This window comes from Triturus cristatus, chromosome 4_2 (genome assembly GCF_964204655.1).
Source record: "Triturus cristatus chromosome 4_2, aTriCri1.1, whole genome shotgun sequence".
Lineage (NCBI taxonomy): Eukaryota > Metazoa > Chordata > Amphibia > Caudata > Salamandridae > Triturus > Triturus cristatus.
The window spans coordinates 943580413-943608365 of record NC_140586.1 but is presented as its reverse complement, the minus strand read 5'-3'; the positions used below and the strand labels follow the sequence as shown (position 1 = coordinate 943608365).

At 45.1% G+C, this 27953-nt stretch overlaps 1 protein-coding gene across 2 annotated transcripts; it reads right to left on the bottom strand.

The window, feature by feature from the left end:
• On the bottom strand, positions 1-27857 carry LOC146839021 (uncharacterized). 2 transcript variants are annotated; one of them, XM_085603049.1, is made up of 3 exons: positions 27686-27857; positions 20862-21066; positions 1-5453 (listed from the first exon to the last, which is right to left on the bottom strand). In XM_085603049.1, exon 3 carries the CDS (start codon positions 4077-4079, stop codon positions 2298-2300), a length of 1782 nt encoding a protein of 593 aa, XP_085459175.1. In that variant the 5' UTR covers positions 4080-5453; positions 20862-21066; positions 27686-27857; the 3' UTR covers positions 1-2297. The 2 variants fall into 2 exon arrangements, with proteins under 2 accessions (XP_085459175.1, XP_085459176.1); XM_085603050.1 differs by lacking the exon at positions 20862-21066 and having other exon boundaries at positions 27686-27840.
• Positions 27858-27953: the final 96 nt, after the last annotated feature.

Here is a 27953-nt window from a genome sequence, read left to right as displayed (position 1 = left end):
GGATATAAAAAAATGTTTCATTTGATGTCTTATGTTTCATTTCAATCAAATGTCAAACAGACAAAATGTCTTCATCACACAAGAACATGTCAAATAAACAAACAACACTCATTTGAATTTAAGAAGCAATATGCTCAGGACAATATTTTGTGTCACTCAGTTAAAGCAGACCCAATGCATTTTGGGCTGCTATACCCTTCACTGGGGGAACACGGTTCTTTTCAAGTGTAATTTGCGGCCTCCTGCCGGAACAATGAAGTAAAGAAAAGAAAAGAAAAAAAAACAACAATTCACTCTTAGTGTACTGTACAATGTCTTCAATCAGACTCAAGGTGTCTGTGTTTGCAACCACTGTGCCATAGTGGGAATGTGGAAGGCATGCTGACAGTATGTTCAAAATGAATGCATCATCTGTAAGTATAACTGTCGATTTAATTGTGGTGTGTCACAACACAAAAGGGTGATGAATTTCCGCATGCAAACTGAGGTGAACAATGTGATCCAAAGAGCCCCTGCATGGCGCATTAAAAATGCATGTGCCTCTGCTACTTATAAGTGAATAGTGTAGTGTGTATTCCTTTCAAGTGCATTAAAAGATTACCCCAAGGCAACCGAATCGTAAAGAGTTACCTTTAGAACATGGAATGACGCAGTGGAAGACCCGAAGTGGACTTCCTGCATCATAATTAGACGTATCTATGAAAATGGAAGCATATCTGTAAAAAGTTAAAAACTGGACGTAAGTTTGAGGATCCAGTCTGACGTGTGGGGAATATTCACAACGTGAGGAATCTGCAGGTAAAGGAGTATACACTAGAAGCAGCATTACCGAAGGCTAGTAACTAGTTTGTTATGTTTTCCTTCTGTTGTATAATATCTAATACTAGGCGGTGGACACCGCTCGCGGAGTTTTCCGCACTCCGCGGAGCTCGCGGTGTTCCTAAAAATTCTGCTCCGAGCAGCATAGTGAGGTTTTTTTACATGCTTGCGCTCGTCAACATCACGTGCGCAAGCAAGGAAAATCCACCTCCTGGTGAGATTTTTCCTTGCTCTCGAACACCAAGGTCTAGTTGGAGAGCAACATCAACATCTACCTCCTGGCGAGATTTTTCAAAGCAGGTGGTTGGGTTTCTCAATGCGAGTGGTCGCGGCAGGTCAAGAACACTCGTGTTAAGAAACCTTCCTTCGTATTGACAAAGCTGCCGCTCGAGTAGAAGCAGCTGCACCCTCTTGCGCTGCACATGGTACCATACGAGATTATTTTTACAGGGCAGGACAAACACCAGTGGATCAAAATCACTACGAACGGCATGACCCTAATGCACTCCGCTGCTTGTGGAACTCCGCGTAGAGTGCCGAAGTTTTTTTGTCAATTCACGGAGTTCCTCATAGCGGAACTCCACCTAGGCTTAATCTTATCATGAAAATATAGATTTCAGTCATATATTAAGAAACAAGGATGAGTAGAAACCTTTTGGGTAAATCTAAGACATTCATATTGTGAATTGTTTGGCAATTAGTTGACTTTTGCAAGCACTAACACTTCTTTGAGTCAAGTAGATTCCTTAGAGAGTTTTGCAACTTTCAGATACTCAAATTGGGGATTTTGTTGCAATTTAATTTTTTCAAGGCCTGAAATTTCTTTGGAAGTTGCATGTGGGCAGCCTAAGTTATTCTGCAAGAGTTTCTGGATTCATCCTATTGCAACTACAATATGTGCCCTCTCACTTCTCACCTGGTGTGGATGCATTTCTCATGTTTAGCGAGATCTCCTTTGTGAGTAAAACGTTTCTGGCTTTCCCCTCCTGTATGAGGCTTTAGTCCAGTGTGAATCCTCTCATGTGAAGTGACATTGTATTAGTGAATAAACCTTATCTGACATTCAGAACACACATAAGGCTTTTTTCCCCTGTGTGAGTTCGGTCAAATAAAGTGAGAAGTAATTTGTAACCAAAGCTCTGCTTGTGTTTCGAGCACTCGTAAGGTTTTTCCCCAGTGTGGGATCTCTCATGAAGCATAACACTGTCTTTCAGATACAAGCTTTTATGGTATAAGTATTTTTCCAGTGTGGAGTTTCTCATGGTGAGATAGCGCTTTTCTCTGCAGCTTTTCTGGCATTGAGAACACTTATAAGGTTTTTCATTAGTATGGACTCGCTTATGGTTAGTGAGGCTGTGCCAATCAAATAGGAATTTCTGGCATTCACAACATTGGTAATGTTTCCCCTGTGTGTGTTTGCTCGTGTAGAGTGAAATTGAGTTTAAAATTGATGCTTTTCTGGCATTCAGAGCACTGAATTATTTTGGATGGTGTGTTTTCTTATGGCGCTTGTAACCATCTCTACCTCTGAATCTTTTCTGACATTTAGAGCACTGATACATTTTTTCACCAGTGTGGATTCTCATATGTTTAGTGAGATAAGATTTACGTCGGAAACATTTCTGCCATTCAGAGCACTGATAAGGTTTTTCCCCAGTGTGGGTTCTTGTATGCTGAGTGAGACTGCTTTTTGCACTGAAACATTTCTGGCATTCAGAGCACTGATAAGGTTTTTCCCCAGTGTGGATTCTCACATGTTCAGTGAGATAAGATTTACGGCTGAAACATTTTTGGCATTCGGAGCACTGATAAGGTTTTTCCCCAGTGTGGATTCTTATATGCTGAGTGAGACGGCATTTTTCACTGAAACATATCTGGCATTCAGAGCACTGATAAGGTTTTTCCCCAGTGTGAGTTACTGCATGTCGAGAAAGACTCTGTTTGTTATAAAAGCTTTGCTGGCATTCAGAGCACTCATAAGGTTTTTCCCCAGTGTGGGTTCTTATATGCTGTGTGAGACTGTTTTTGTCTCTGAAATATCTCTGACATTCAGAGCATGGATAAGGTTTTTCCCCAGTGTGGATCCTTGTATGTTGAGTGAGTCTTCTTTTGTCACTAAAACATTTCTGGCATTCAGAGCACTGATACGGTTTTTCCACAGAGTGGGTTATTGCATGTCGAGAAAGACTCTGTTTGTTACAAAAGCTTTGCTGGCATTCAGAGCACTGATAAGGTTTTTCCCCAGTGTGGGTTCTTACATGCTGTGTGAGACTGCTTTTGTCTCTGAAATATCTCTGACATTCAGAGCATGGATAAGGTTTTTCCCCGGTGTGGGTTATTGTATGTAGCAAAAGACTGCTTTTGTCGCGGAAAAATTTCTGGCATTCAGAACACTGATAAGGTTTTTTCCCAGCGTGGGTTTTTATATGCTGCGTGAGATGGCTTTTTACACTGAAACATTTCTGGCATTCAGAGCACTGATAAGGCTTTTCCCCAGTGTGGGTTCTTGTATGCTGATTGAGACTGCTTTTTTCACTGAAACATTTGTCGCATTCAGAGCACGGATAACGTTTTTCCCCAGCGTGGATCTTTGTATGCCGTGTGAGACTACTTTTTACACTGAAATATTTCTGGCATTCAGAGCACTGATAAGGTTGTTCCACAGAATGGGTTATTGAATGTCGAGAAAGACTTTGTTTGTTACAAAACCTTTCTTGGCATTCAGAGCAATGATAAGGTTTTTCCCCAGTGTGGAATCTGACATGTGCAGTTAGAAGTGATTTAAGTTTGAAATTTTTGGGGCATTCAGAGCACTGATAAGGTCTTTCCCCAGAGTGTATTCTTGTATGTCGAGTGAGTCTATTTTTGTCACTGAAACATTTCTGGCATTCAGAACATAGATAACGTTTTTCCCCAGTGTGGGTTCTTCTATGCCGAGTGAGACTGCTTTGGTCACTGAAACATTTCTGGCATTCAAGGCACTGATAAGGTTTTTCCCCAGTGTGAGTTCTTTTATGCAGAGCGAGACTACTTTTGCCCTTGAAAGATTTATGGCATTCAGAGCACTGGTAAGGTTTTTCCACAGAGTGGGTTAAGGCATGTCGATATAGACTCGGTTTGATACTAAACCTTTTCTGGCATTCAGGGCACTGATACGGTTTTTCCCCAGTGTGGATCCTCATATGTTCAGTGAGATAAGATTTACGGCTGAAACTTTTTTGGCATTCAGAGCACTGAGAGAGGTTTTTCCCGGTGAGCATTCTCTCAAATTCAGTGAGATGAAATTTATGGCGGAATCTTTTTTGGCACAGGTAATTTTTTTCCCCAACTTGGGTTATTTTGCCTTGATTGAGGTGGGTTTGAACACTGAATTTGTTCTCACAGCGCGTGTTTTTATAAGGTGTATTCCTAGAGTTAATATCTCTACGTTTAGTTTTCTCTTGCTTATATGCCACGGTAAGAGTGAACCAGATTTTAAAGTCGGGCTTGTTTAGATAATGTACAGCATTTATCTCTAAAAGAAATTGTGTGCAATCTTCTTAACACTTGAATTGAGCAACATATGTCTGGAAGCAGCCCTGTAACCCCTGTCGAAATGTTTCTAGCAGATAATAGTCTTTAGGTTATAGCCTCTCCAGCAGCAACTTATTTTGTGACTGAAGTTTTTCTCAAATCTATTTGTATAGGTTCTTAGCAATGCAGTAATAAGGTGTTAGTCTGATATTTAATGATTAAACTGATAAGTTCCTTTTTGCACTGACGTAATGGCAGTAACTGAGGACATTAGAACGTGCGCAGTACTATTGTGGATCACCAGTCGCAGAACATCTGTTCCTTTTACCCTTTCTATGTTTGGTGTAAGGTTAAGGTTTGCAGTTCTGAAGACGAGGATTTATTTACATTAGCTATAGCGCAACGGTGCTCATTTAACCCGTTTTTATATTGAACAGTTAATGTTGAGGTGATTTACATAGAATTACAGATTACAGAACAGTACACAATAAAAAGGAAACATTAATCTGAGATGGTCATGAACACAATAAAGTGGTGAACTTTTAAGGTTTTTGCAAAAGTGAGCAGAGTGGGTCATGGTGTTCTATCCAGAGGCAGATAGTCTCAAACTTGCGTAACTGGTTAAAAACGGTTGTTGAACAAAGGTGATTTTCCAGTCTTTTGGCTGTTAACCTGTCAGCTTCGGAGTCTTCTTTCAGCGTCTTTTCTTTGATGGTATGCAGAAGAAACCTTTTGCTATATCTTTCTTTTATGCAGTGTGTGCTTCCTCTCTGGAATTTCATGATGCTTTAGATGAACATTATCCTTTCATGCTGAGGCAATTTGTCTTTCTGATAATATTTCAGATGAGGATGCTGTGATTGGTCTTTCTGGCATTATTTCTGATGCTGTGTGCACAGATATGACTTTGCTCTGGCTTAGTGAAATGCAAAATTAGAGACTTCACTTACAGGTATAGTACTTTTCTCAGCTCCTACTTCCTCTCCACACCTAGATTTTGGAAATTGTTTAAACGTAGAATGCTGGATGTCATTCGGTTTTTCAAAATAATCCTTCTTATGGCACTGACATTCGGTTGCCTGGTGCTAAATCTTGCTTTCTTCGTCCATAATTTCAATCACCTATAGTAGTAAAATTAAATAGTTACTGTAAATTTCCAAAAATATAATTTACAAGCCAAATCAATGCAGAATTGTGAAAAGGTTGAGCTGTTTTTCAGACAGAGCAGAGTGTAGAATTGTAGCCTGAGAGCACTTGGATATAGGAGTGAGGATTTGTAGAATTTTCTACATTTTAATAAGCTCACAAAGGTTATATGTACCCTAGAGTTGTAAAGTCATATGGGCTGGTAAAAAACAGATATATAGAAATAATATAAATTAATTTGAAATGTAGTTTTCTGGGACGTGACTGTCCCCTCCATGGACAACAGGCGTTCTCCCCTGCCCTGACTTGCTCACTGCATGTATCGTATCTGGTATCCGGGTCTTTTGATTTATGGCCCCAGCTTCACACTAATCTATTGTGTGTTGCGAGGCCTATGTTCAGATCTATCCCTCAACAATGGTCCAGATTATGAATCGAGCACAATGAAATTAAAGCTTACTTTCATGTGTTCATGTCATTCCACCTGATTATCTGTTTTTCTGCACCTGGATTTACCGGCTGCAGAAAACCAGGACACAGTTTTTTCCAGGCAGAAAAATTAGATGGAAAAGACGCACAAGACTCTGGGTGCAGCAGAAGCAGCCAAGACTTGTGCTGATTTTTTTTACTAACGCGGAGAACACACAATACTTCCCCCTGTTAGAAAATGCTTTCCACTTTCCTCCCCTGCTTCACCCTTCCCCCAACCAACCACATGCATATATCTACCACCTGCTACAAGCAAGTGGTAAATAAAAGCAGAAAAACACTATGAAATAGTGAATGGCATGTGGTTTGACAGGCAGAAGAATCTGTTCCTTGCGGCAACTCCCCAGTCCATACAAAAACAATTACTCATGGACAGAATGCAGAACAATGTCATACATTCACCCCAGTATAGAGATCTGGGCCTAAATCCATCGTTTTTTTGTTCACCATGCCATTCCAGTTTGGACCCAGGCATATGCAAATCAGTCTTGACCCTGAGCCCAATGGAAACAGTCCAGCCCGAACTGCCGGCTAGGTCCTCCCTGGACTGGAAACAAGCATCCTAGGACCGGTTTCTGGCTTTCAGCGTTCGTCAGCCAGGATAGCTTGACTCCAGTGGCATGGAAAGCACGGGACCCACGTCTGGGCATACCCGTCCCACTCGGGGTGACAAATGCAAAAACAACAATTGATGGACTGAATGCAGAACAATGTCATACATTCACCCCAGTACAGAGAACTGGGCCTTAATCCCATACCACTTGAGTCAAGCTAACCCGGCTGATGAAGGATGAAACCCTGAAACCGGTCCAAAGATGCTTGTTTACAGTCCAGGGAGGACCTGGCCTGGCAGTTCGGGCAGGACTGTTCCCATTGGGCGCAGGGTCAAGACTGATTTGCATATGGCTGGGTCCAAACTAGAATGGTGAGCAAAAAAACGATGGATTTCGGCCCAGATCTCTGTACTGGGGTCAATGTATGACATTGTTCTGCATTTTGTCCATCAATTGTTCTTTTTGCATTTGAACTCCCCAGTCCATGGCGTCAAACTTGTAACTACACATTACTGGGATAAATCTACCACAAAGTAAAAAAAAAAAAAAGAAAAATTACATGAGATTTTTCTGCCACCCCAGTATTGTGCAACTTCTAATAAGGGACTATGAGAGGTCTTGGACTGGTCCTGTGACCTGAAGGGTCACACCAAGTGTGCCCTTATTTAAGGCAGAGGACTGTCATGGGTTTAACTGCTAGAGCGGTGGTGGCAATGCACCCTGTTGTAAGGATCAATAGTCTGATGAGATCTTTGCATCATGGTCAGTGGAGTGGCGTCCTACTGACACACCCATGTAATGCTCCATTTCTATGCCTGTGCCTAGACTTTGCGCTAACATCAAGTGCATGTTTAGGGTGTTGGTGTGCGTAGCATAAATGCAATGTGAGAGTGCGACAGAGTAAACCGCTAGTCTGTAGAACACCCCTTCCACCCCCACCCCCAAGACTCTCCCAACAGTTCAAGGCAGAAAAAGAATAAGAGAAAAATACATCAGACAGCCTGATCTAGAGAGGATGGGCCGTCCGATGTATTTACACCGATGGCACTCAAGTAAGGCTGGACACATGACAATCCACCGGACTTGCACTAGGTCAGGCAGACCATCTGTTTGTCGGACAGGGTACTCCACCACGCTTGTGAAGGAGTACCTTGTTCACCAAACTCTAAGTCAAGACCTTTTACCTTTTCTGTGCTATGCATGTATCTCTAGGTCCGCTTCATTATGTCCATCAGTCTTTATATTATTTGCCTGTTATTGAGGCTTGTGTGTTTAGTACAGGTTTAATCTTACGGTGTGTGTGTGGGTTTATTTGAACCCTGTGGTTTAATCTGCACTTGTTGTTTATGCGGTGTTATGTGGTGTTGCCACACCCTTGTAATTATAAAACGTATGTTACAGGCGACCAGGTGTCTCTTGCCCGTGACTTCTGAGGAAGTAATGGTGCTCAGTTAACAGCAGCAACATGGCAAAGTGTCAAGAGCCTGATTTAGAGTTCGCTGGCCGGGTTACTCAGACACAAACGTGACGGATATCCTGGCTGCCATATTACAAGCTCTACTGAATATAATATAGGGGAGCCTCGTTTCTTTCTTTCGTACTTTCTATTTCTCTTGTTTTTATTATCTTTATTTTACTCTTTTTTTCTCTTGCTTATTGCGTTTTCTGTTTCTCTCTATTCCTGGTTTATCTTTCTTTCATTTCTTAATTTAAGAATGCTCAGCCTCCTAAAGCATTTCATTCATTCATTTGTATTTCTTCTTTCCTGTCATGGGGATGATGACTGCACCGATATCCTTACGAGTAGGATCTTTTGCAATCTGCATGAATCTATTTACTAATGGTCCTAGTTGAAGGTGTCATTTAGAAGTTAAATATATGTTCAGTCCTGGGCCAACCCAGGACTGAAACATGTTGGCACTAGGGTCATAGGACCATAACACTCCCATTGACCCGATTTTTAAGATTTTTTAACAACCCTGACAGACTCAAGAATAAAGGGAAACCAGGGGTCTGCCTGAGGTTTTTTAATTTTTAATTCCTCTGGTCTTCACTTATCATAAGAGCTCCCAACACTGTGGTTGAGCCCACCCCGACCTGTAGGCGTTGGGGTGACCCGATGATGAAGCATGACACCACTATGGTGTGTGAGGGTAATTAAACAAAAAGTGTTTTCCTTCCTCCCGTTCAGGTTGAGTTAGGTGTATCTTTACACTAGATACTTCCCCTTTTTTTTCGTTAGACATCTGTTCTACTGACCGCATGCTGGTCCATTGGAGTATTTTTTGTGGATTCGTGTCCAATGGGCCCCTTTCCTGGGGAGTCTACACCCTCTAACATGCCCACCTCCTGTGGGAGGAGGACACAGTCCTAGCCCTAACTGGATAAGTCCTGCCATCTTCAAGATGGTGGGCATTGAAAAGTGTACTTGACCTCGCCTCTAGCACCCAAGGGGTGGAGCTGGCAGAGGGGAGGCACACCTCCTAATCTATCAAAGGTTTCCCACCTGTCCTCCCACCAAAAAGGGGTTGAGAACAGGATGGAGGCTAGCTCCCTCTAACAGGAGAGGCTGGGGTCGCATTACAAAGGAGGCAAGACCTTTGAAGCTCCCCATCACGGATGGCTCTACCTGTCTAGGGGGAGACGTGAACACCTCCACCCAGGAAAGGGAATGTTCTCAGAGTGCGCAGGCACTCTCCCCTGAGGACAGAACACATTCTGGTGGTAGCAGGCAGGCACTCTCCCCTGAGGTCAGAACACACTCTGGTGGTAGCAGGCTGGCCCAGGCCAGTCGGTGACCACACTAAGGAGTGGTAGGTTTCAGGGGACCCCTTTAAGGGGCTCTCCGTGTGCAATTCTTAATAAAATCAACACTGGTATCAGTGCAGGTTTATTATGCTGAGATGCTTGGTGCCAAACATCAGATATTTCAGAGAAGCCATCATGGAGCTGGGGAACTCATAATGACGAGTGTCCAGCCTATGTGCTTACTATGGCTTCCCTGGTCACTAACAATATCCAGGAATCAACAAGGATATTGCAGCAGCATTTCTACTCATGCAGATATGCCCACACAGGGGGAGAGGATGTGGTGCAGCAGCCAGAGCTGCCGACTCGGGAGCTGGGGATCCGTTTTTTTTTAAACTTTATTTACCAAAGTGCATCATATAACATCATACAATAAAACATGATGCTCAATGTAACAAATGCTTAGCTTGCAGATAAAGGCATATACAATAATCACAAAAAGTTGCATAAACCATCCCAGAGGCGTTTTACGGCTGAGCCCAGGCACCCCATTTGCTTGTCAGGTTTTCCGGCATATCCACCATGAGATCAGAACGTATAGTTACCTGTCGGTGTAGTGTTGCAGCTTGGAGACTTTCTGGATTCACTATGCTGTGCATTATTCCGCCATCTAGTGGTTGGATCCGCAATTGTAGTCTTTTTTTTCCCTTTTTTTTTTTCGTGGCCAAGGTGGGCGTCGACATACCACCATTTGGTGTCCTTTGTGACGTCAACGCGCTTCCTCCGGAAGCTCCTAATCTTTAGATTCTGAGTTCAGGCATACTAAACTTTATTTTACTACCTAATTCCCCGGGCCAGTTACGTTTATAAGATGTTATAAACAGACTCCCTATTCTGTTCTATGGGGAACAGGTAGCCTTGCAATAGCAAAAAACGAAATTGGCCGTAGTTCACTATCAGGACATGCCACACACACCAGGGCATGTCCTACCTTTCACATACACTGTATCCGGCCCACAGGGGTACCATGGACCTACCTTAGGGGTGGCTGACATGTAAGAAAAGGGAAGGTGAGGGACTGGCAAGTGTGTGCACTGGCCAAGTCGACGTGGCATTTACAAACTGCGTGCAGACTCCGCAATGGAGAGTCTGAGTTACCTTTTACGGGCTGTTCGTGTGGGTGGCACAAGCCCGTGCAGCAGCCCACCAACGGCATTGATTCACAGGCCCTGGCACTCGCAGTGCACTTTACTAGGGACTGACACATAAATCAAACAGGCCAATCATGGAAACACTAATCCATAACACATTTTACCACAGGAGCACTTGCACTTTACCACTGATTAGCAGTGAGAAAAGTGTGCAGAAACACTAAGCCAGCACAAACAGAGTCAGAACCGGGAGGTCAGAAAGCAAAAAACTCAGGGGAAACATGCCAAAAGATGCCAAGTCTAACAGTAGGGTTTAAGACGGTTGACATAGATGACCCTCCTGGGGTTCCTGTCAGAATCAAGGTCCACCAGATAGGTGACCTCCCCTTTTCTTTCAAGGATAGAATAGGGCCTACTCCACTTGTCTTAGAGAGCCCTAGAAGCCACTGGCTCCAAAACCCAGACCTTCTGCCCTGGTTGGAACTCACCCATGGCAGCCCTTTGGTCATACCATTGCTTCTGGAGCTCCTGGCAGGCCTCAAGTTTGTTACTTGCTTTTTCCATGTACTCATACATCATGGAGCAAAAGCCAAGCACAGTCCACTATATCTTGCTTAGGTTCAACAAGAGGTTTCTCCAATCCCTCCTTCACAAGGCACAGTGGACCCCTGACAGGAAAACCAAACAGAAGTTGAAATGGGGAGAACCTCACTCCCTTCTATAGCCCTTCCCTGTAGGCAAAAAGCAGGAATGGAAGTAAGACATCCCATCTTCTTTTGAATTTTTCATGGAGTCCATCAATCATAACCTTCATGGTCTTGTTAAATCTTTCAACAAGGCCATTACACATAGTAGAGCGGCTTTGGCCACATTCATCAAGCCTTATGCAGAAGGAGGATTGGAGGTCCCACATTTGGACCCCTATTATTATGCCGTTTAATTGCAACACGCAGCTTGATGGCTCACCACAGACCCAAGTTGGGAGATGCGGCTCTTGGCAGGAATGGCTGACACTGGTTGTCTTCCAGAGCTCTTAATGGAGGAAACCGGTACACCGAGAGATACTCCATATATTGCGCGACAGACGGCCAGAGTATGGCAATGGTTTGTAGTGAAAGTACTTAAGCGCGCACCATTCCATAGGGAGCTCCCAATCTGGACATTAAAACAAATCAGGCAGATGGCACTCAGTATGTCCTTCCAGGCATGGAGGGAGGGGGTTGCGAGCTATATGGTGAATTGTACACAGATGAGACTTTAATCTCCTTCAAACATGCCCGCAAAGTGTTTGGTCTAAGCCTGGGGCAATTTTTACAACTTGCGGGCTTGGCAGACACAGCTAAGCACACCTGGCCATGCTATCCGAAACCTCCGCCGCATACTCAAACCCTGGAGAAACTGCTAACCTATGGTGTGTGTAGACACCTAATTATGCATCTTTACAGAACAATGCTATCGGATACAGTAGACACTACACACGGGCCCGAGAGGCCTGGAATGTAGACTTTGACATTCCAATGGAAGATCAAGACTGGCAGCGGGCCTGTGAACTAATACGCATGGTTTCTAGTAATGCCCATTTTCGACTGATACATTATAATTAAAGCTCCCTGTTTTCCGTTTTACTGATTTTTGCAGATAAACACAGACAGAAAAACATTTATTTTCTTGTATGTATTTATTTTTAAATGTGGATAAAAATGGAAATTTGGTGCTTTTTGCGTGATTCTAAATACACTTTTCCAAGGCTACCAGGGAAATAACTGTGTGGATTGATAGGTAAGCGGAATAAAAAGGAAAGGAATTTAAACAGCAGAAGATATGTACAAGGCTGATACTGAAATGGGCATATTTTCATATGAGTGCATTGATTTATCTTTTGCGGGTGTTCATATCACTGAAACCTGGCAGGCATTGATGCATGACTATATTGGCTAAATATATGGGGAAATATACCAGTTACAGCTTTCCTTTTTTCACAAAACCCATAATAAATATGGATAAATACAGCTAAAGTTGACAAAAAATAAATATGGATAAATACAGACAGAAATGTCAAAAAACATAAACACCATAAAACCAGGAGCCCTAATTCAAATTTTCTTCTAAGAACATACTTAACGCCACAAGAATTTCATCGAATGGTCGTGTCTTGCCCAGAAATATGCTCGTGCTGCAACACTTTGGGGGCTGATTTCTTACATTAACCATGGTCCTCCGTTGCAATACACCCCTTCTGGCAACTAGCTGTCAAAGAAATGGTGCATGCCACACAACTACGTATTGAGCTGACACCCAAATGATGTTTAAAAGGCTTCTGTAGACGCAAGAAGGGCACAAGATAACATATAAATTTGATCAGTCGTCTATGATACTGGCATGACGTAGAATTGCAATCACATGGCTGTCCCAGCATGCCCCAATGATTGTGCTCTGGCATAGAGATGCGCCTGACCGGGCCCTAGCTGAGGAGACGCATATGCGCCTTAGCAGAAACAATCACAAACTTGAGGATACACTAAACGCTTGCCGTGCTCTTACTAGCTCCTGCTTTCAGAGTGACAATAGCCACAGACTCAAGCTCTGACACTGATGAGGCAGAACACTATGACAGTGGGGACGAGCAGGGCGGAGTCTTCACATGATATGGGACCACTTATTGATCACCTGGAGAATGGGAAAGTAGATTAGTGCATGTGTAATTATTGACTGCTTCTTGATTAACCTACTCATGTATAACATATTAGCATGATGAACTGCTAATTCACTCCACACTCCTTCGAAATGTGTTTCATGTAGCCAAACATGAAGTTGGTACCTCTGTATGACACCACCTCCTTAGGAAAGCCCACCCTGGTAAAGATGTCAAAGAGGGCTCTAGCCACTGCAGGGGCAGTGGCAGTCCTAAGGGGAATACCCTTAGAATACCTGGTGGCATGATCTACTACCCCCAGAATATATCTGTTCCCTGATGCTGTAGGAGGGTCAAGGGGTACAACAATGTCTATCCGTACCCTTTTAAAGGGAATGCCAACCACCGGAAGTGGGATTAAGGGGGCCTTTGGGTGCCCACCTGTCTTGCCACTGGCTTGACAGATGGGACAGGAGTTACAAATCTCCTTCACCTTCTGGTGCATCCATGTCCAGTAAAAGTGGTTGACTAGCCTACTCCAAGTTTTGGTCTGGTCAAGGTGTCCAGCTAGGGGGATGCCATTACCAGGTCCTATAGGGAAGGTCCATGAAGATTGCTGAACAAGAGCTCCTGAGAATCACTTCCTTTCAAGACTCTCATCCAGATATGCTTTGTGGCCACTTTCATTAATCTTGACGCAGATGTGGCTGCACAGACGCCATCTAACAATAGGTCAGGTACAAATCTGACCTGAAGTTCCATCATGGAAAGCCGAGAAGCACAGTCAGTTCTTTGATAATCTCAAAGAGTTTTGACAGAATAAGTTGTATAAGTGGCTGCTTATAATGTACAATTGGAGGCCCAAGAACTCCCTAAACACCTGAGGTGCTACCACTCTCCTGGTGGCACCAGGTTTGGGGTCTCTGGCCTCAGTGTAAAGGATTCCCTCCACCTAGTAGGTCCTGTGGGAACCCCGTACATCACCTCCTTCCTGTACTACAGCTTGTCGCCACAGGTTTTCAAGAGTGGGACATATCTTCCCTAGAAGGTCACCCTGGGCCCAAAAGCTCAGCCTGGTAAGACTTCAGCTCCCGAGGCTCAATTCCCTCTGGGGCTGATCCTTCTTCCTCTTGAGGAGAACAGTCTGGTGTCTGACTGGAAGTTGGTTCTCCAGTTTTGCTGCTTTTTCTCTTGGAGGACTGGGCCATTATTTCAGACTTCCGCACCTCGTTTACACCCGGGCTCTACTCTGTGCTCTGGTTTTACACACACCCAGTATGAGGTTCCAAGCATTCCTGCATTGCCTTCTCTTTTACATGATGATTTTTGACACCCATTTGCATGCGTGACAAGTGAAGGAATCATTTCCATGAAACTACATTTGCTTACAAATTCCACTTTGTTAGAACACTTTCACGACACCTTGACCATCTCTTATAAGGACTGAACATACATTGTGCAGATGTGACGATTTGTTATTCCTCCACGAGGCGAAGCAGCTATCAGTAGATCATGAACAAGATTGGCGTGACTACGGTCTCGGTCCGGGAACAAGAATTATTTTTGCTATGCATAAATAAGTATTTCTAGGTTCGGGCAGATAAGCACTTGCTATCATTGCAAGGTCACTCCATGCTAAAACCTCAACCCCGCTGCTTGCCAATCACTCTGCGAGGAGGGATGTCCAACCTGTGAGCAAGACTGGGACCTACATACTTTCCCTATAAGAAATGGGGGTTGGATACTCTTATAGGACAGACAGACACACACACACACCCTCAACCCTCACAACTAGGTTAGGGAAAGCATAGTAGGAAAACGCTACATACAGTTTTTATATGCTTGCATATATACATTGTTTTAGCAAGATGGTGGAACTATTTATTTTGTTCAATGTACATATACTGCTAATTACTTTTATCTCCTTCTACTATCATTGCAGCACTTAAATTCTACACAAGAATTACAATGCTACTGTTATGTTATCTTAATTTGATATTGCGCGCGAGTCACCCCTACAGGGTATCTCGGCGCAGCAGAAAATCAATATAACAGGGGCAGCAACAGAATTTAAAAATAAAAAAGGTTTACAGTAATTTCTTACATTTGGTGTGTTTAGAGCATATATGAATATAAACAGGTACACAATTCCAGTATGTAGGGGCCAAATAAGAGAAACATTTGCCTCCACATCTTGAACGTTGAATGCCAGGAATAGCAAGTAGCTCTTTGTCCTTAGGTTGCAAATTCCTGACAGGAAGATATATCGTTTAAGCTTTTGGTGTAGGTATCTGGGTCCTTTCCCCACTAGAGCTCTGGGGGTTAGGCAGCAAATCTTTAGGCAGCAAATCTTTAATATAATTCTCTTTCGGACAGGTAGCCAACGTAATGCTCTTAAAAGTGGGAGAGATGCAGATCTGGAAGGAAGATTACAAATAAGCCTTGCAGCGGTGCTCTGCACAACCTGTAATCTTGAGAGCAGGGTTTTGTTGTCAGAAGCTAGAAGAGCATTGCCAAAGTCAAGCCTGCTGACAACAAGACCCTGTACCAGGGTCTTCCTAGCCGCAAGCGGAAGAAAAGGCAATTTGTTTGGCATAATATTCCAGGCCTTTGACCCTAACACAGTAGCCAACTTCCCTACCCTAGTTTCAAGTTTGAAACCAGGCAATTTGAGTAGGTTTGCAGAAGTAGATGTGAGTGTCCTTACTGTAGTGTATGGTGTAAATCTTGTGGAGAGATATACTGGCCCTAGTTGGCGAGTAGCTCTGAAGGTGGTGACAAGGAGTTTGAATAGAATTCTCTTGTGTAATGGGAGCCAATGAAGAGTTTTCAGAGCCGCTGAGGCTGACGTCCTACGGGGAAGTTTTAAGACCAATCTGGCTGCTGCTTGTTGCACTACCTGCAGCCTCCTCAGGGTTGATTTATTGACCCCTGCCAGGAGGCTATCACAGTGGTCTAGACGTGAGAGTATTAGTGCCACTGCCACTGTTTTCCTTGCAGCAAGCGGAATCAAATCAAAGAACTTTTTCATGGTTTTAATTAGACCAAAGCATGTGCCCACCACCTTGAGTGCGTGGGGTTTGAAGGAGAGGGAGGAGTCAAACCACACCCCCATATTTCTAGCCACCTCCACAGTAGAGGGAGGGGCTGCTGCCTCTTCCGGCCACCAGTCCCAGGGTTGGATGGGGTTATTTTTCCCCATCAGCAATACTTCTGTCGTATCCGTGTTACATCGGAGGTGATTGTTTTCCATCCATTTGATGACTGCCTTAAGACAGGCTTTGAAATTTTCTTCAGCTTTCGTGGGGACAGGATAAGCTGAGTATCGTCAGCGTAAGATGTTGTTTCAATCCCATAAGCCGAAACGAGGGAGATAAGCGGGGCCATGTATATATTAAACAGTAGTGGACTAAGTAAGGCGCCCTGTGGGACTTCCGTGGTGATGGTGTGTTCTGAGGAGAGAAAGGTGCCAAGGGAGACTGCTTGCCTCCGATTGGACAGGAAGGATGTGATCCAGGCCAGTGCTGTGTTGGAAATGCTGCAAGATTTTAGTCTGGCTAAGAGGATGTTATGAGAGATGGTATCAAAAGTGGCAAACAAATCCAAAAGGATCAGCACTGCCTTCCTGCCATTGTCTGTAATAAATTTCAGAGTGTCCGATATCTACAGTAGTGCAGATTCCGTGTAATGTTTCGGGTGAAAGCCGGATTGTGGAGGGTGGAAAATCTGAGCTGATTCAGAAAAATTAGAAAGTTCCTTATAGATCATTCTTTCTGTGATCTTACCCAAAATGGGCAGTAAGGATATGGGCCTATAATTGAAAAGATTAAAAGGATCTATATTTTGTTTTTTTCTTTAGTGGCTTCACAATGGCGAATTTCCACTCATCGGGCACTATGCTGGAAGAAAGAGAGGAATTCACAATATCATTAATCACAGGATTCACTAGGTCTTCAGAATATATATATTTTGGAACCACATAGGCATACTTATGCCTCCTTTGTTACTAATGTAATACTATAATATATATACATGACATTTTCATTTGTATTGTTATGTATTGTTTTGCATAAAATTGCTCTGTATGGTTATGTTTATATATTGAGTGCTTAGGGTATATCCATTATTTGTCCTGTGCATATTCTCTTAGTATGTGTTACTTTTTAAAATGTGTCTTTTAATGTAATTTTTAAATGTTTTGTGTGGTGCGTTTATTTATGTTATGTTTTTCTATACTCTTCCAGCCCTGACGAAGTTCAATCTGAACGAAACGCGTTGGCTGAGGCTTTGGTTGGACAATTAATTTAAAATAAAGATTTTTTGAGTACAAACTACTGACCACTTGGTGTAATGTATTGATAAGTAAATTGGTGGTGCACCGCTCCAAACCCCTTCCGAAATGTCAATGATATGATGTAGTATCGTTGGGGGGCATGCATCCAATAGTGAATCTGATTTGCATGCTAGGATGGCTTTGTGTGTCTGGGATAGAGTGACAGTTTGAAAGGCGTGAAGGACGGGCCTATCATGCCTATGATCCAGCTCATGTTCGTTAACAGATTCTAGTGAGCTTGGAATTCCAAAATCCTTTTGAATACTCTTGATTTTATCCTCGAAATATGTTGCAATATCATTGCAAAGAGTCTGGGAGGGAGGAACTTCTGAGTGTAAGGCTTTGGGGTCAATAAAAGATTTTACGATTGCAAATATCTTTTTGGTTTTGCTTCGCCATAGCTATTCTATTACCAAAGTGATCTTTTTTTGCTGATTTAATAGCTGAATGATATTGTTTCCTGTGGGTTTTAAGAATATGTAAATTGGCTACCTCATAGCCCCTTCTCCATCTACGTTCTAGTTGTTTACAGCGTAGATGTTGCTTCGCTAAATCTTTAGTGAACCATGGATCATTATGTGATTTTATTTTACCCCTTCTGGTAGTGTGCTTTAAAGGAATTAGTTCCTCACTTATGGCCGTCATCCAGGTGTGGAAGCGGTGGGAGTCCTCTGCTGGCTCGCCAGTAAGAGTTGGTATCTTTTCTTGGGCAATTATGGGAAAGCTGGGGTTAGTGACTAACAGATGCCATTTACGCCTCGGCTCCCCCATAGGGCTGTTCATGGCTGCCTGTGCCATCTTGGGTATTAGGATGGCCAGGGGATAGATTGGCAAGGTTCAGGCTTTATGGAAGTAAGATACCAGCCCACACATACCAGGGGGCGCGAGAGTGCAACATTCAAAAGCGGGCAGCGGGTTTCCCCGCCGGCAGTTCGTCCTTTCTAGTATTGTGTCACTGTACCATACGAATGAGTGATGCCGCCCGGCCTCCGGGATGTGGGCAGTACGGCTGTGTGCGTTGTTCAACATACTGGTCAAAGGGAAGACGGGAAACCCACTTTACAAATATGTGCCCTGATGGTTGAACTATACATTTGGTCCTGCAATAAAAACGGTTTGACAAAAAAAAATTAGGATGGCCAGGGGAATAAAGTAGTGATCTGACCAAGCCTGCGGGATAGGTGCCTCTATCTGACGTGAGGTGAGATTGGAGCAGACTCCATCCAGCGTATGTCCTACCCTGTGTGTCGGTCCCTGAATTAGTTGGTTCAGGCCAAGTGGAGAGACTGTTTTCATGAAGGCGCTGACCCCAGGGTTATTACCACATTCTAAGTGTAGATTTATATCTGCAAGCATTGTAAAGTTGGCATATCTAAGCAGAGCTTGACTAAGAGTTTCCCCTAAGGAGTCCAAAAAGGTACTGCTGTTGCCTGGGGGGCGGTAGATTAAGGCTCCAGAGAATGAGGATGATCCATTTATGGCGCACCAGAAACCGAGGCTTTCTGCTCCCTTGAGCGCGTGTAGGTTAACATTATTCCATTGTAGTGTATCTCTGTAAATGATAGCCACCCCTTCCCCCCTACCGTCCTCTTTGTCTTTCCTACAGATGGTATAGTTAGGGGGCAAAGCAACTGCAATATCTGGATTGCAGTCTTCTTTTAACCAGGTTTCAGTAATACATAGAAAGTCTAATTAATTTTCTATGATTAGCTCTTTGATGTCAAGTGCATGTTTAACTAGGGAGAGTGCATTAATTAGTCCCCCCCCTTTATTATCGTCTGATGGTTAACTACTTTGTTTTTTGCCATTGCATGAGGGACAACAAGGAACTAATAGCCGGCGAGATCTGCAAGGCAAGAGGCACAGAGATCCTAGCTGGACATGGATCAGAAGGAGATTCGGATTTAGCCATGTTTATGGACCCTAAAATTTGTTTGACATCAAGAGTGTTAAACTTTCCCAGACTGTGCTCATCTTTTACAGGAGAAGAATTAAAATTCAGCTTTATAAAAAGCTGATTAGAAGTCGAGGCAAAGTTTTAATAAATTGTTATAATTTTATCCTTCAATTAGTCAGCCAAAGAAGTACACAGTTGCTGAGAAGGTTGAAACAACTGAGAACCAGCCTGGGGATTAATAAAGTCATTCAAAACTTTAAACAGCTCTTTTGAAAAATTTCCAGCAAGACTAATTTGATTTGTAATATAGATTTTGCAGGCAGTTTTTATGGTTCAGTGGTATTTAGCAAGTTCCCTTTTATATGCTTCACTGTCGCAAGGGTTGGTAATTAAACGTCACAGTCTCTTTAGCTTTTTACATAGTGACTTTTCTAGTCTCAGCTCTGTAGGATACCAAAGTGTGTGAGTCCTGTGTTTATTATTAGAATGCGTTTTAAAAGGAGCAATTTTTTCAAAGGCTAAATTTAAAGCCTTATATTAGTCCGCTAAGGTGTGGTTTATGTCTTGTTCCATTGAGGTTACCAGGAAATCAAATTTTTCAGCAATAGGAGTAGTGTGCTGCCATTGACGAGAGACTCTTTTGCTCAGTTCTTGTTCTCTCAGGCAACTCAGCTTTAGGTATTTGAAAGAAGATTACTGAGTGGTCAGTCCACGTCAAGGGCAGGGGAGTTCACAAGTCAGTGCATTAGAGGTGGTGAAGATTAAGTCCGGCGTGTGGCCCGCCGAGTGAGTAGGACCTGTAATCTTTTGTTGCAGTCCTAAAGTCTTTCAGTCTGATAATAGTTGTGCTACTTCAAGGTCTAAAAAATCTTCTCCACGATAATTAAAATCACCAAGCAGGAGAAATTGTTGTGATGACAACACATAAATCACTAAATATTCAGTCAGGCGCGGACTAAAATCTTTTTTGGGTCAGGAGGCTGATAAATCAAGGCACCCTTCCAGCAATCTTTAGAATAAAATTCCAATTGAAAACAACAAATTTCTTTCCAGACAACACTCGAGTCTATAGTAGAGGCTTTGATTGATTCTTGAAAGAGGATAGCAATACTTCCCCTGACTTTACCTAATCTGTCGATATTTTTCAGGGAGAGTCAACTTAATGGCTGGTAAGGAGGTAGGCCTTAGCCAAGTTTCTGTTAAAAAGCCTATTTCCGGTAAAAGAGAAGCAAAAAGATACCAACACTCCGCTGAATGTTTAGGTAGGGACCTAATATTACATTAAAAACTATTAAATAAGCGTGTGTTTTGGAAGGGCAGAGCAGAGGCATCCAAACTAGGGTTACTTGAAACTGAGACTATAGTGGGGGCACACACCTTAGTTGTTAACACCTCACTCCCTTTAACATCTTTACAATAGTCAACCATACAATTGAATTTGCAGTTTATACAGCTTACAGGACCCATCAGAACTTGTGGAAAGCTATGCATACAATATTGTTTCAGGGATGTAGAGCAATGGCGCTGCTCGTAAATGTTGTGAGAGCTGCGGAAAGTATGCTAGTTTAGTGCAACTTACATCTGGTGGAGTCTGAGCAGAGGTCCTGGCGTCTAGCGGCGGTCAGTTACGGATGGGCGCAGATAGACTTGCCTTAGGTGCACCCGCTGCGCGTCCGTGCAGGCATCTGTTTAGATAGTAAGGCTCCAAACTACTAGCCAGCTAATTGGCCCCTACAGCGCAGGATGTGGAGGTGGAAAGACTTCCTCTGCTCAATCAGGAAAGTCTGAGAAGGCAAGGAAGATACAGCACAGTTTAAAAAACCCATAAAGATGGTATTTACAATCAAAACAAAAGCAGACAAGTTTTTATCTTTAATAGTATTAACTACTAAAGCTCTGTTTACGCTTGCCTGCAAGGTCCGCTGTGTATTCCTTATATATTTCTCAGAGAACGACCACAAATGACTGAGAGAAAGGGTTATAGATCTGTTGCCACAATTCCTGGAGGGAGACAGGGTTGTCATGTTCGGTGGCTGCCCAAACCATTCTCTACCTGTCTAGGTTTAGGGACACAGTTCCTACTGGAAAGTGGAAACTACACGACATGGCGCGGCCAACGTTTAGAGATTAGGGGCCTCATGTAGGTAGCCAAATACCGGTCGGTAACGGCCGATTTTCGGTAATTATACCGTTACCGACCGGTATTTAGGCTTTTGGTATGTAGGGGGACAATTTCTGTATTCGGAATTTACCGAATCGGTAAAATTACCGATTCGGTAATTTTACCGATTCGGTAAATTCCGAATACAGAAATGAGATGTAGGGGGAGTGTGTGGGTGATGTTTGGAGTCGGTATTTACCACCAACTAATAGTTGGTGGTAAATGAAGAATGGATGTGGAAATGCATTTCAAAGCGCCTACAAGTGTGCAATGTGGCAGACATACATGCCCTTAGGGCATGTATGTGTGCCACATGTGCACACATGGCCGTTTCAGGGGTGCAACAGGGTGTCATTGTGACACCCTGCCACCCTTGCATGTGTTCCCCCCCATTACCGAATCGGTATTTACCGATTCGGTAATGAGGCATACCTTCCCATCAATGGGAAGGTATGCCTCATTACCGAATCGGTAAATACCGATTCGGTAATTACCGAATGTTAACGAATCGGTAATAATTACCGACTCATTACCTACATAGCATTTACCACTTCATAAACACCGAATCGGTATGATTCGGTATTTATGAAGTGGTAAATGCAAGCCCACCTACATAAGGCCCTAGGTTCTTATTTAATGGATCGCCTGAGTGCTTTCTCAGAGATCCTTACTTGCCTACTATCCTGAGACGTCTGTGGTGGTAGGGACTATCTTTCTCAGCTGAGAAGGTACCCCTTATGTATTGGTTGTAGGTTGTTCAAGCTTGAACTATTCAAAGACCTATTCCCATTGTGTTACCCTGTCTATAATTCAGTTACAATAATGTCTAGAGACAAAGGGGCTACAGCACTTAACACTGCTGAGAAATGCAGACATACAGTAACTCAGAAACTATTACAACATGGTCTCTCATCGTGGTGGAAATGTTACCTTCGTGGTTGAGGTACACAAAGCATATATGACAGAGGTATTCTATCCGTGGGTTACATTCCAATGCAGACAACACAGCAGGACTTTTTCACAAATACAAACAAGATGAAGTTCCTGAGAACTACACACCATATGAAGAAATAGAAATACCTTTAACATAGCAAGAACACAGAAATTGGTTTGATGGTACCCTACCACACACAACAGAAGATGTTGGACTAGGTCCCCTTAGTAATGAGGGAGAAACTTGGCCAGTCTTAACCGGATACACACTGCACCCTGCTGTTGATAATTTATCAGCCGTAGACTTGCAGACACTATACAAACACTTAGTGACATTATACAGATGCTTGACACAGTTTGTAATGCGAACATTAACACTAAATCCTGTGCGGACAACTCAAGCTGCACAACCACAATTGGCTACCCACGTACCCCAGGCATCAGCCCACAAACAAACAAAAAGTCATGGGTAAGGTTCCCATCAGATGGGAGAAAATACTGTTCTGTATTGCACAAAAAACAAGACAACTTGAGGCAGTGTTTCCCATGCGGGCTCGCTGGAAAAATATAGAATATTAACAATTTGCTTGCCGATGTGGATGGCTCCCTCACTAGAAGACTGCACAACATGAGGTATAGTTTTTGCTGCAGTATATATCAGAACACATGGTACCCCTTCATTGGCTGTTTTGACAGAAGTGCTGAAACCGATCCAGAATGAGTACGGGGCAGCACCTGCCATGGTCTTGGAGATAAAACTGATGGGCAATTTTGCAACGGTGTCCGCCATTATCGTAGGTAACATAAAAATAGAAGCAGCAGCGTTGGCTATATGCCAGCGGAGAAACACTGATTTTTCCTGCCTTTTCCGAACTTGTTAAAGAATCAGTTAAACCCTCATATGCCAAGGAGTAGGCACTAGCCCTAGCTCCTGCGTTATACTGCAACCGTGCGGGGTGGGATGACGGTTCCCCTTACCATGAAACACCTCTGAGAACAACTCCACAACCTCTAAGATAATACTCTATTAAGCATAAAGCTAAAAAATAGGTTAGGGAAATCCTCCAACAACTCGAGTACCAAGGTGTAATACAAAGTTGCACCTCATCAATAAATAATCCCTCGTTTCCTGTGATGAAATCCGATCATTAAAATGGTCTAGTATTAAACTACAGAAACTTGAACACAGCAACTTGCACATTTGTAGTACAAAATGCACATAGTGTCGCACTAATGAACAACATAGAACGGAAAAAATACAAAACCAAATGTGATATCTCAAATGGATTTTTCTACCAAAATGTAACGCCTGGTAGCAGGTATTTGACCACATTCTTTGTGCTAGGTTCTCAAAGGCAATTTTGTCGATTGCACCAGGGGTATAAGAATAGCCCCGGACTGTTTTCAGCCAGAGTAACAGAGCTACTAAAGAATGTTGATGACCAGGCATTGTCCTGTTTTGATGACCTATATCTGACAGATGATGACACTTGACCCTTCTTAGGAAGGTCGCTCCCCACGCCGCACAGCACCGCCTGTGTGTCCTGCCCTCAGCCCCAGCTGCCGCTGCTGAGGAAAGTTTGAGGCCCTCCTCCACCAGCAGGCTGCCACCTGCGTCTCATCCCTGGTGGTCAGTGGTAGGCAGTAGGTAGGTTTGTCCTGCTGTAATTGCACTGCTTCCCTTTTCGTTTTTGTAACTGTATTGCCTTATTTGTTACTGTTTCTTCCTTCTTGCTCCCAGTTTTTATTCTGTGCCCCGTGCCCTTTGGCCCTCTGTCTCCTCCGTAATTGTATTGCCTTAGCCGTCTCCTCCGTAATTGTATTGCTGTACTACTTCCTATTTCATTTTTTGTAACTGTATTGCTTTATTTACTACTGTTTCTTCCTCTTTGTTCCCCGGTTTTATTCTGTGCCCGTGCCCTTTTTGGCCTCTATTCCTTCGTATTTGTATTGCCTTATTGTTTAGTGTCTCCTCCTCCTTGTCCCCCCCCTGTATTATTCTGTGCCCCTTTTCCTCTGTTTCCTTCGCCGCTCCTGCCCCCGTTTTCCCGCCGGTGCGTCCCCTGTGGTCCCGCCCCTGCTCGCCCATTCGCCCGCTCCGTCCTCCCAGCTGCCTCCTCCCTCCCACCTCCCCTTCATATGGCGCCCACGCAGCGGACGCGCGCTCCTAAGGCAAGCCTGCCTGCGCATGTCCGCGCCTGGACCACGCCCAGCGCCAGAACCCCTGGCCCCGAACACCACGATGCCCGTCTCCACTACGATGCCAGCACCCTCCACGCACTCAACACAGGATGCCAACACACCTGTTTCCTGGCCGTCCCGAAGCGCACCCAAGGACCCTTCTCCTGCCGGAACTACAGCTACTCCAGCACCCGACCCGCCAACCCACCAACCAGGAAAGAACCCAACTACCTCAGATGCATTCTTCTCAACACCCGCTTCGCCCACAAACACGCCGTTGAACTCTGGTACCTACTCGACTCAACCTCCCCAGACGTTGCCTTCCTGGCGGAGACCTGGCTGAACCCCTCCTCGGCACCAACATCGCAATAGCCATCCCGGACTGCTACAAGATCATCCGCAGGGACCGCACCAACGGAGTATGAGGAGGAATCGTCATCGTCCATAGGAACACTCTCAGAGTCTCGACCAACACCGACGACACCCTCAGCACCGCCGAACACCTGCACTTCCAGATCCACACCGATCCCAACAGCACCCTCAGAGGAACCCTCGTCTACAGACCCCCCGGACTCTGACCACAGTTCAGCGACGCCATAGCCGACTTCGTCAGTACACACACCCTCACCTCCACAGACTACATCCTCCTAGGGGACCTGAACTTCCACCTCGGGAACAACAATGACACCAACTCCACCACCCTGATCGACAACTTCGCCAACCTCGGACTCAGACAACTCGTCACAACACCCACCCACTCCGCCGGCCACACGCTTGATCCCATCTTCTCCGCAAGCTCCCACGCCTCCTTCAACCACACCACCGAACTCCACTGGAGCGACCATCACTGCATCCACTTCACCTTACGGAAACCCACCACGCACCACCGCATCCAACAGATCCCCGGCGCTGCTGGAGCAAGGTCACTGAAGACCAGCTAACCACTTCCCTCACCCGGAACCCACCCGCCGACCCGGACACCGCCGCCCGCAACCTCAGACAGTGAATAGACGACTGCACCAACACCCTCGCCCCGATCAAGAAACCCTCAAACAGTCACACCAGCAAGAAAGCCAGTTAATTCACTGAAGACTTCCAGGCCTCCAAGCAAACCTGCCGAAAGCTAGAAAAGTAATGGCACCGTGAACGGACAGCTTCGCAGTCCACAAGAACGCCACCCGCAGACACCACCACCTCATCCGATCCGCCAAAAGGGTCTCCTTCAAAGACCGCCTAGACAACAACGCACACAACAGCAAAGAGCTCTTCAACATCGTGAAGGAACTCTCCAACCCCAGCTCTAACACCAACGACATCCCACCATCGCAAGACCTGTACTCCCGTTCCCGGCGAAGGTCACCGAGAAGACCGTCAACAGACAACTGACCCACTACCTCAAGGAGAACAGCATCCTGGACCTGTCCCAGTCCGGGTTCCGCAGCAACTACAGCTCTGAAACTGCCCTCATCGCCACCACCCATGACATCAGGGCCCTGCGAGACAATGGAGAAACCGCAGCCCTCATCCTCCTGGACCTGTCAGCCGCCTTCGGCATGGTCTGCCACCGCACCCTACGCACACGCCTCCACGACGCTGGGATGCAAGAGAAGGCCCTGGACTGGACCAACGCACACGCCTCCACGACGCTGGGATGCAAGAGAAGGCCCTGGACTGGACCACCTCCTTCCTCTCCGGCAGAACCCAGAGCGTCCACCTTCCCCCCATTCCGCTCCGAAGCCACAGAGATCATCTGCGGCGTACGCCAGGGATCATTCCTCAGCCCAACACTGTTCAACATCTACATGGCACCGCTCGCCCACGTCACCCGACTGCATGACTTCAACATCATCTCCTACGCCGACGACAGCCAGCTGATCCTATCCCTCACCAAGGAACCCCTCACCGCCAAAACCAACCTCCACGAAGGAATGAAAGTCATCGCCAAGTGGATGGAGACCAGTCGACTGAAGCTAAACTCAGACAAGACAGAGGTCCTCTTCTTCTTCCTCGGATCAACCCCCTCGGCCTGGGACAATTCCTGGTGTCCGACCGCACTGGGAACAGCCCCAACACCCACCGACCACGCATGCAACCTAGGGTTCATCCTCGACTCTACTCTCTCCATGACAAAGCAGGTCGATGACGTCTCCTCCACCTGTTTCAACGTCCTCCGCATGCTCTGCAAGATCTTGTTTCTGTGGGGATCCACCTGTAGACGAACGGTCTCCCAGGCCCTCGTCAGCAGCAGGTTGGACTACGGAAACGCCCTCTACGCAGGATCCTCGGCCAAACTCCTGAAACGCCTTCAGAACGCCTGATCCTCGACATCCCTCGCTGCAGCCATATCACACACCACCTAAGAGATCTCCACTGGCTCCCCGTCAACAAGAGGATCATCTTCCAACTCCTCACTCTCGCACACAAGGCACTCCACAAGCTCTACACCAGACGACTCAACTTCTACACCCCCAACCGCCAGCTCCGCTCCACCGACCTCGCCACAGTCCCCTGCATCCGAAGAGCGACCTCCGGCGGCAGATCATTCTCCCAACTCGCCGCCAAGACCTGGAATACCCTCCCCATCCCCCTACGGCAGACCCAGGACCTACTAACCTTCAGAAGACTCCTCAAGACCTGGCTATTCTAGCAGTAGCAGCATTCCCCCCCCGCGCCTTGAGACCCTCACGGGTAAGTAGTGCACTTTACCAATGTTCCGATTGATTGATTGACAAGAGTAAATCACACAATTCTAGGGTTTGCTCACATGAGCTACAAAATATTTTTAGAAAATCAAAGATTGCCCACCTCAAGATCCTTTTTCTGGGATATGAGTTGACAAGTGAAGGCAAGTCTTGCGACACACTTCTTAGAGACTTACACACTTTTACAGACTTCAACCTTTACACATGCATAGACTTCACATCTACAGACCCCGCCCCCACATCCACAGACCCCACCCCACATGCATAGACCCTCCCCCCAAATTCACTGACTCCGCCTCCACATTCAGTGCCCCCACCCCCATAAGCAGAGACCCCGCCCCCAAATCACAGACCCCGCCCCCACTGGAATTCCCATACTTTGTTTAATGGACTTGGACCGCTGCCTCGAGGCCATTTCCTGCTTACCTCTCTTGTACGTTCGCTCTGCGAGAAGTGGCCGGCCCTGAGGGGACACACCAGGCGGACGCTGCCCGCGTGTGTCCGGCTCAGAGGACACAACAGGGACAACAAACCGTGCGCAAGACATGAGCCGCTCCGACCATGTACAGCTGCGCATGCGCAGTGCGCACACACGAGAGATCATAAGTGCGCATGCGCATCATTCTTGCTCGCAATGATTGCGCATGTGCAGAGAGTAAGACGCACATTGAAGCGTAAGATTCAGATTGTGTCA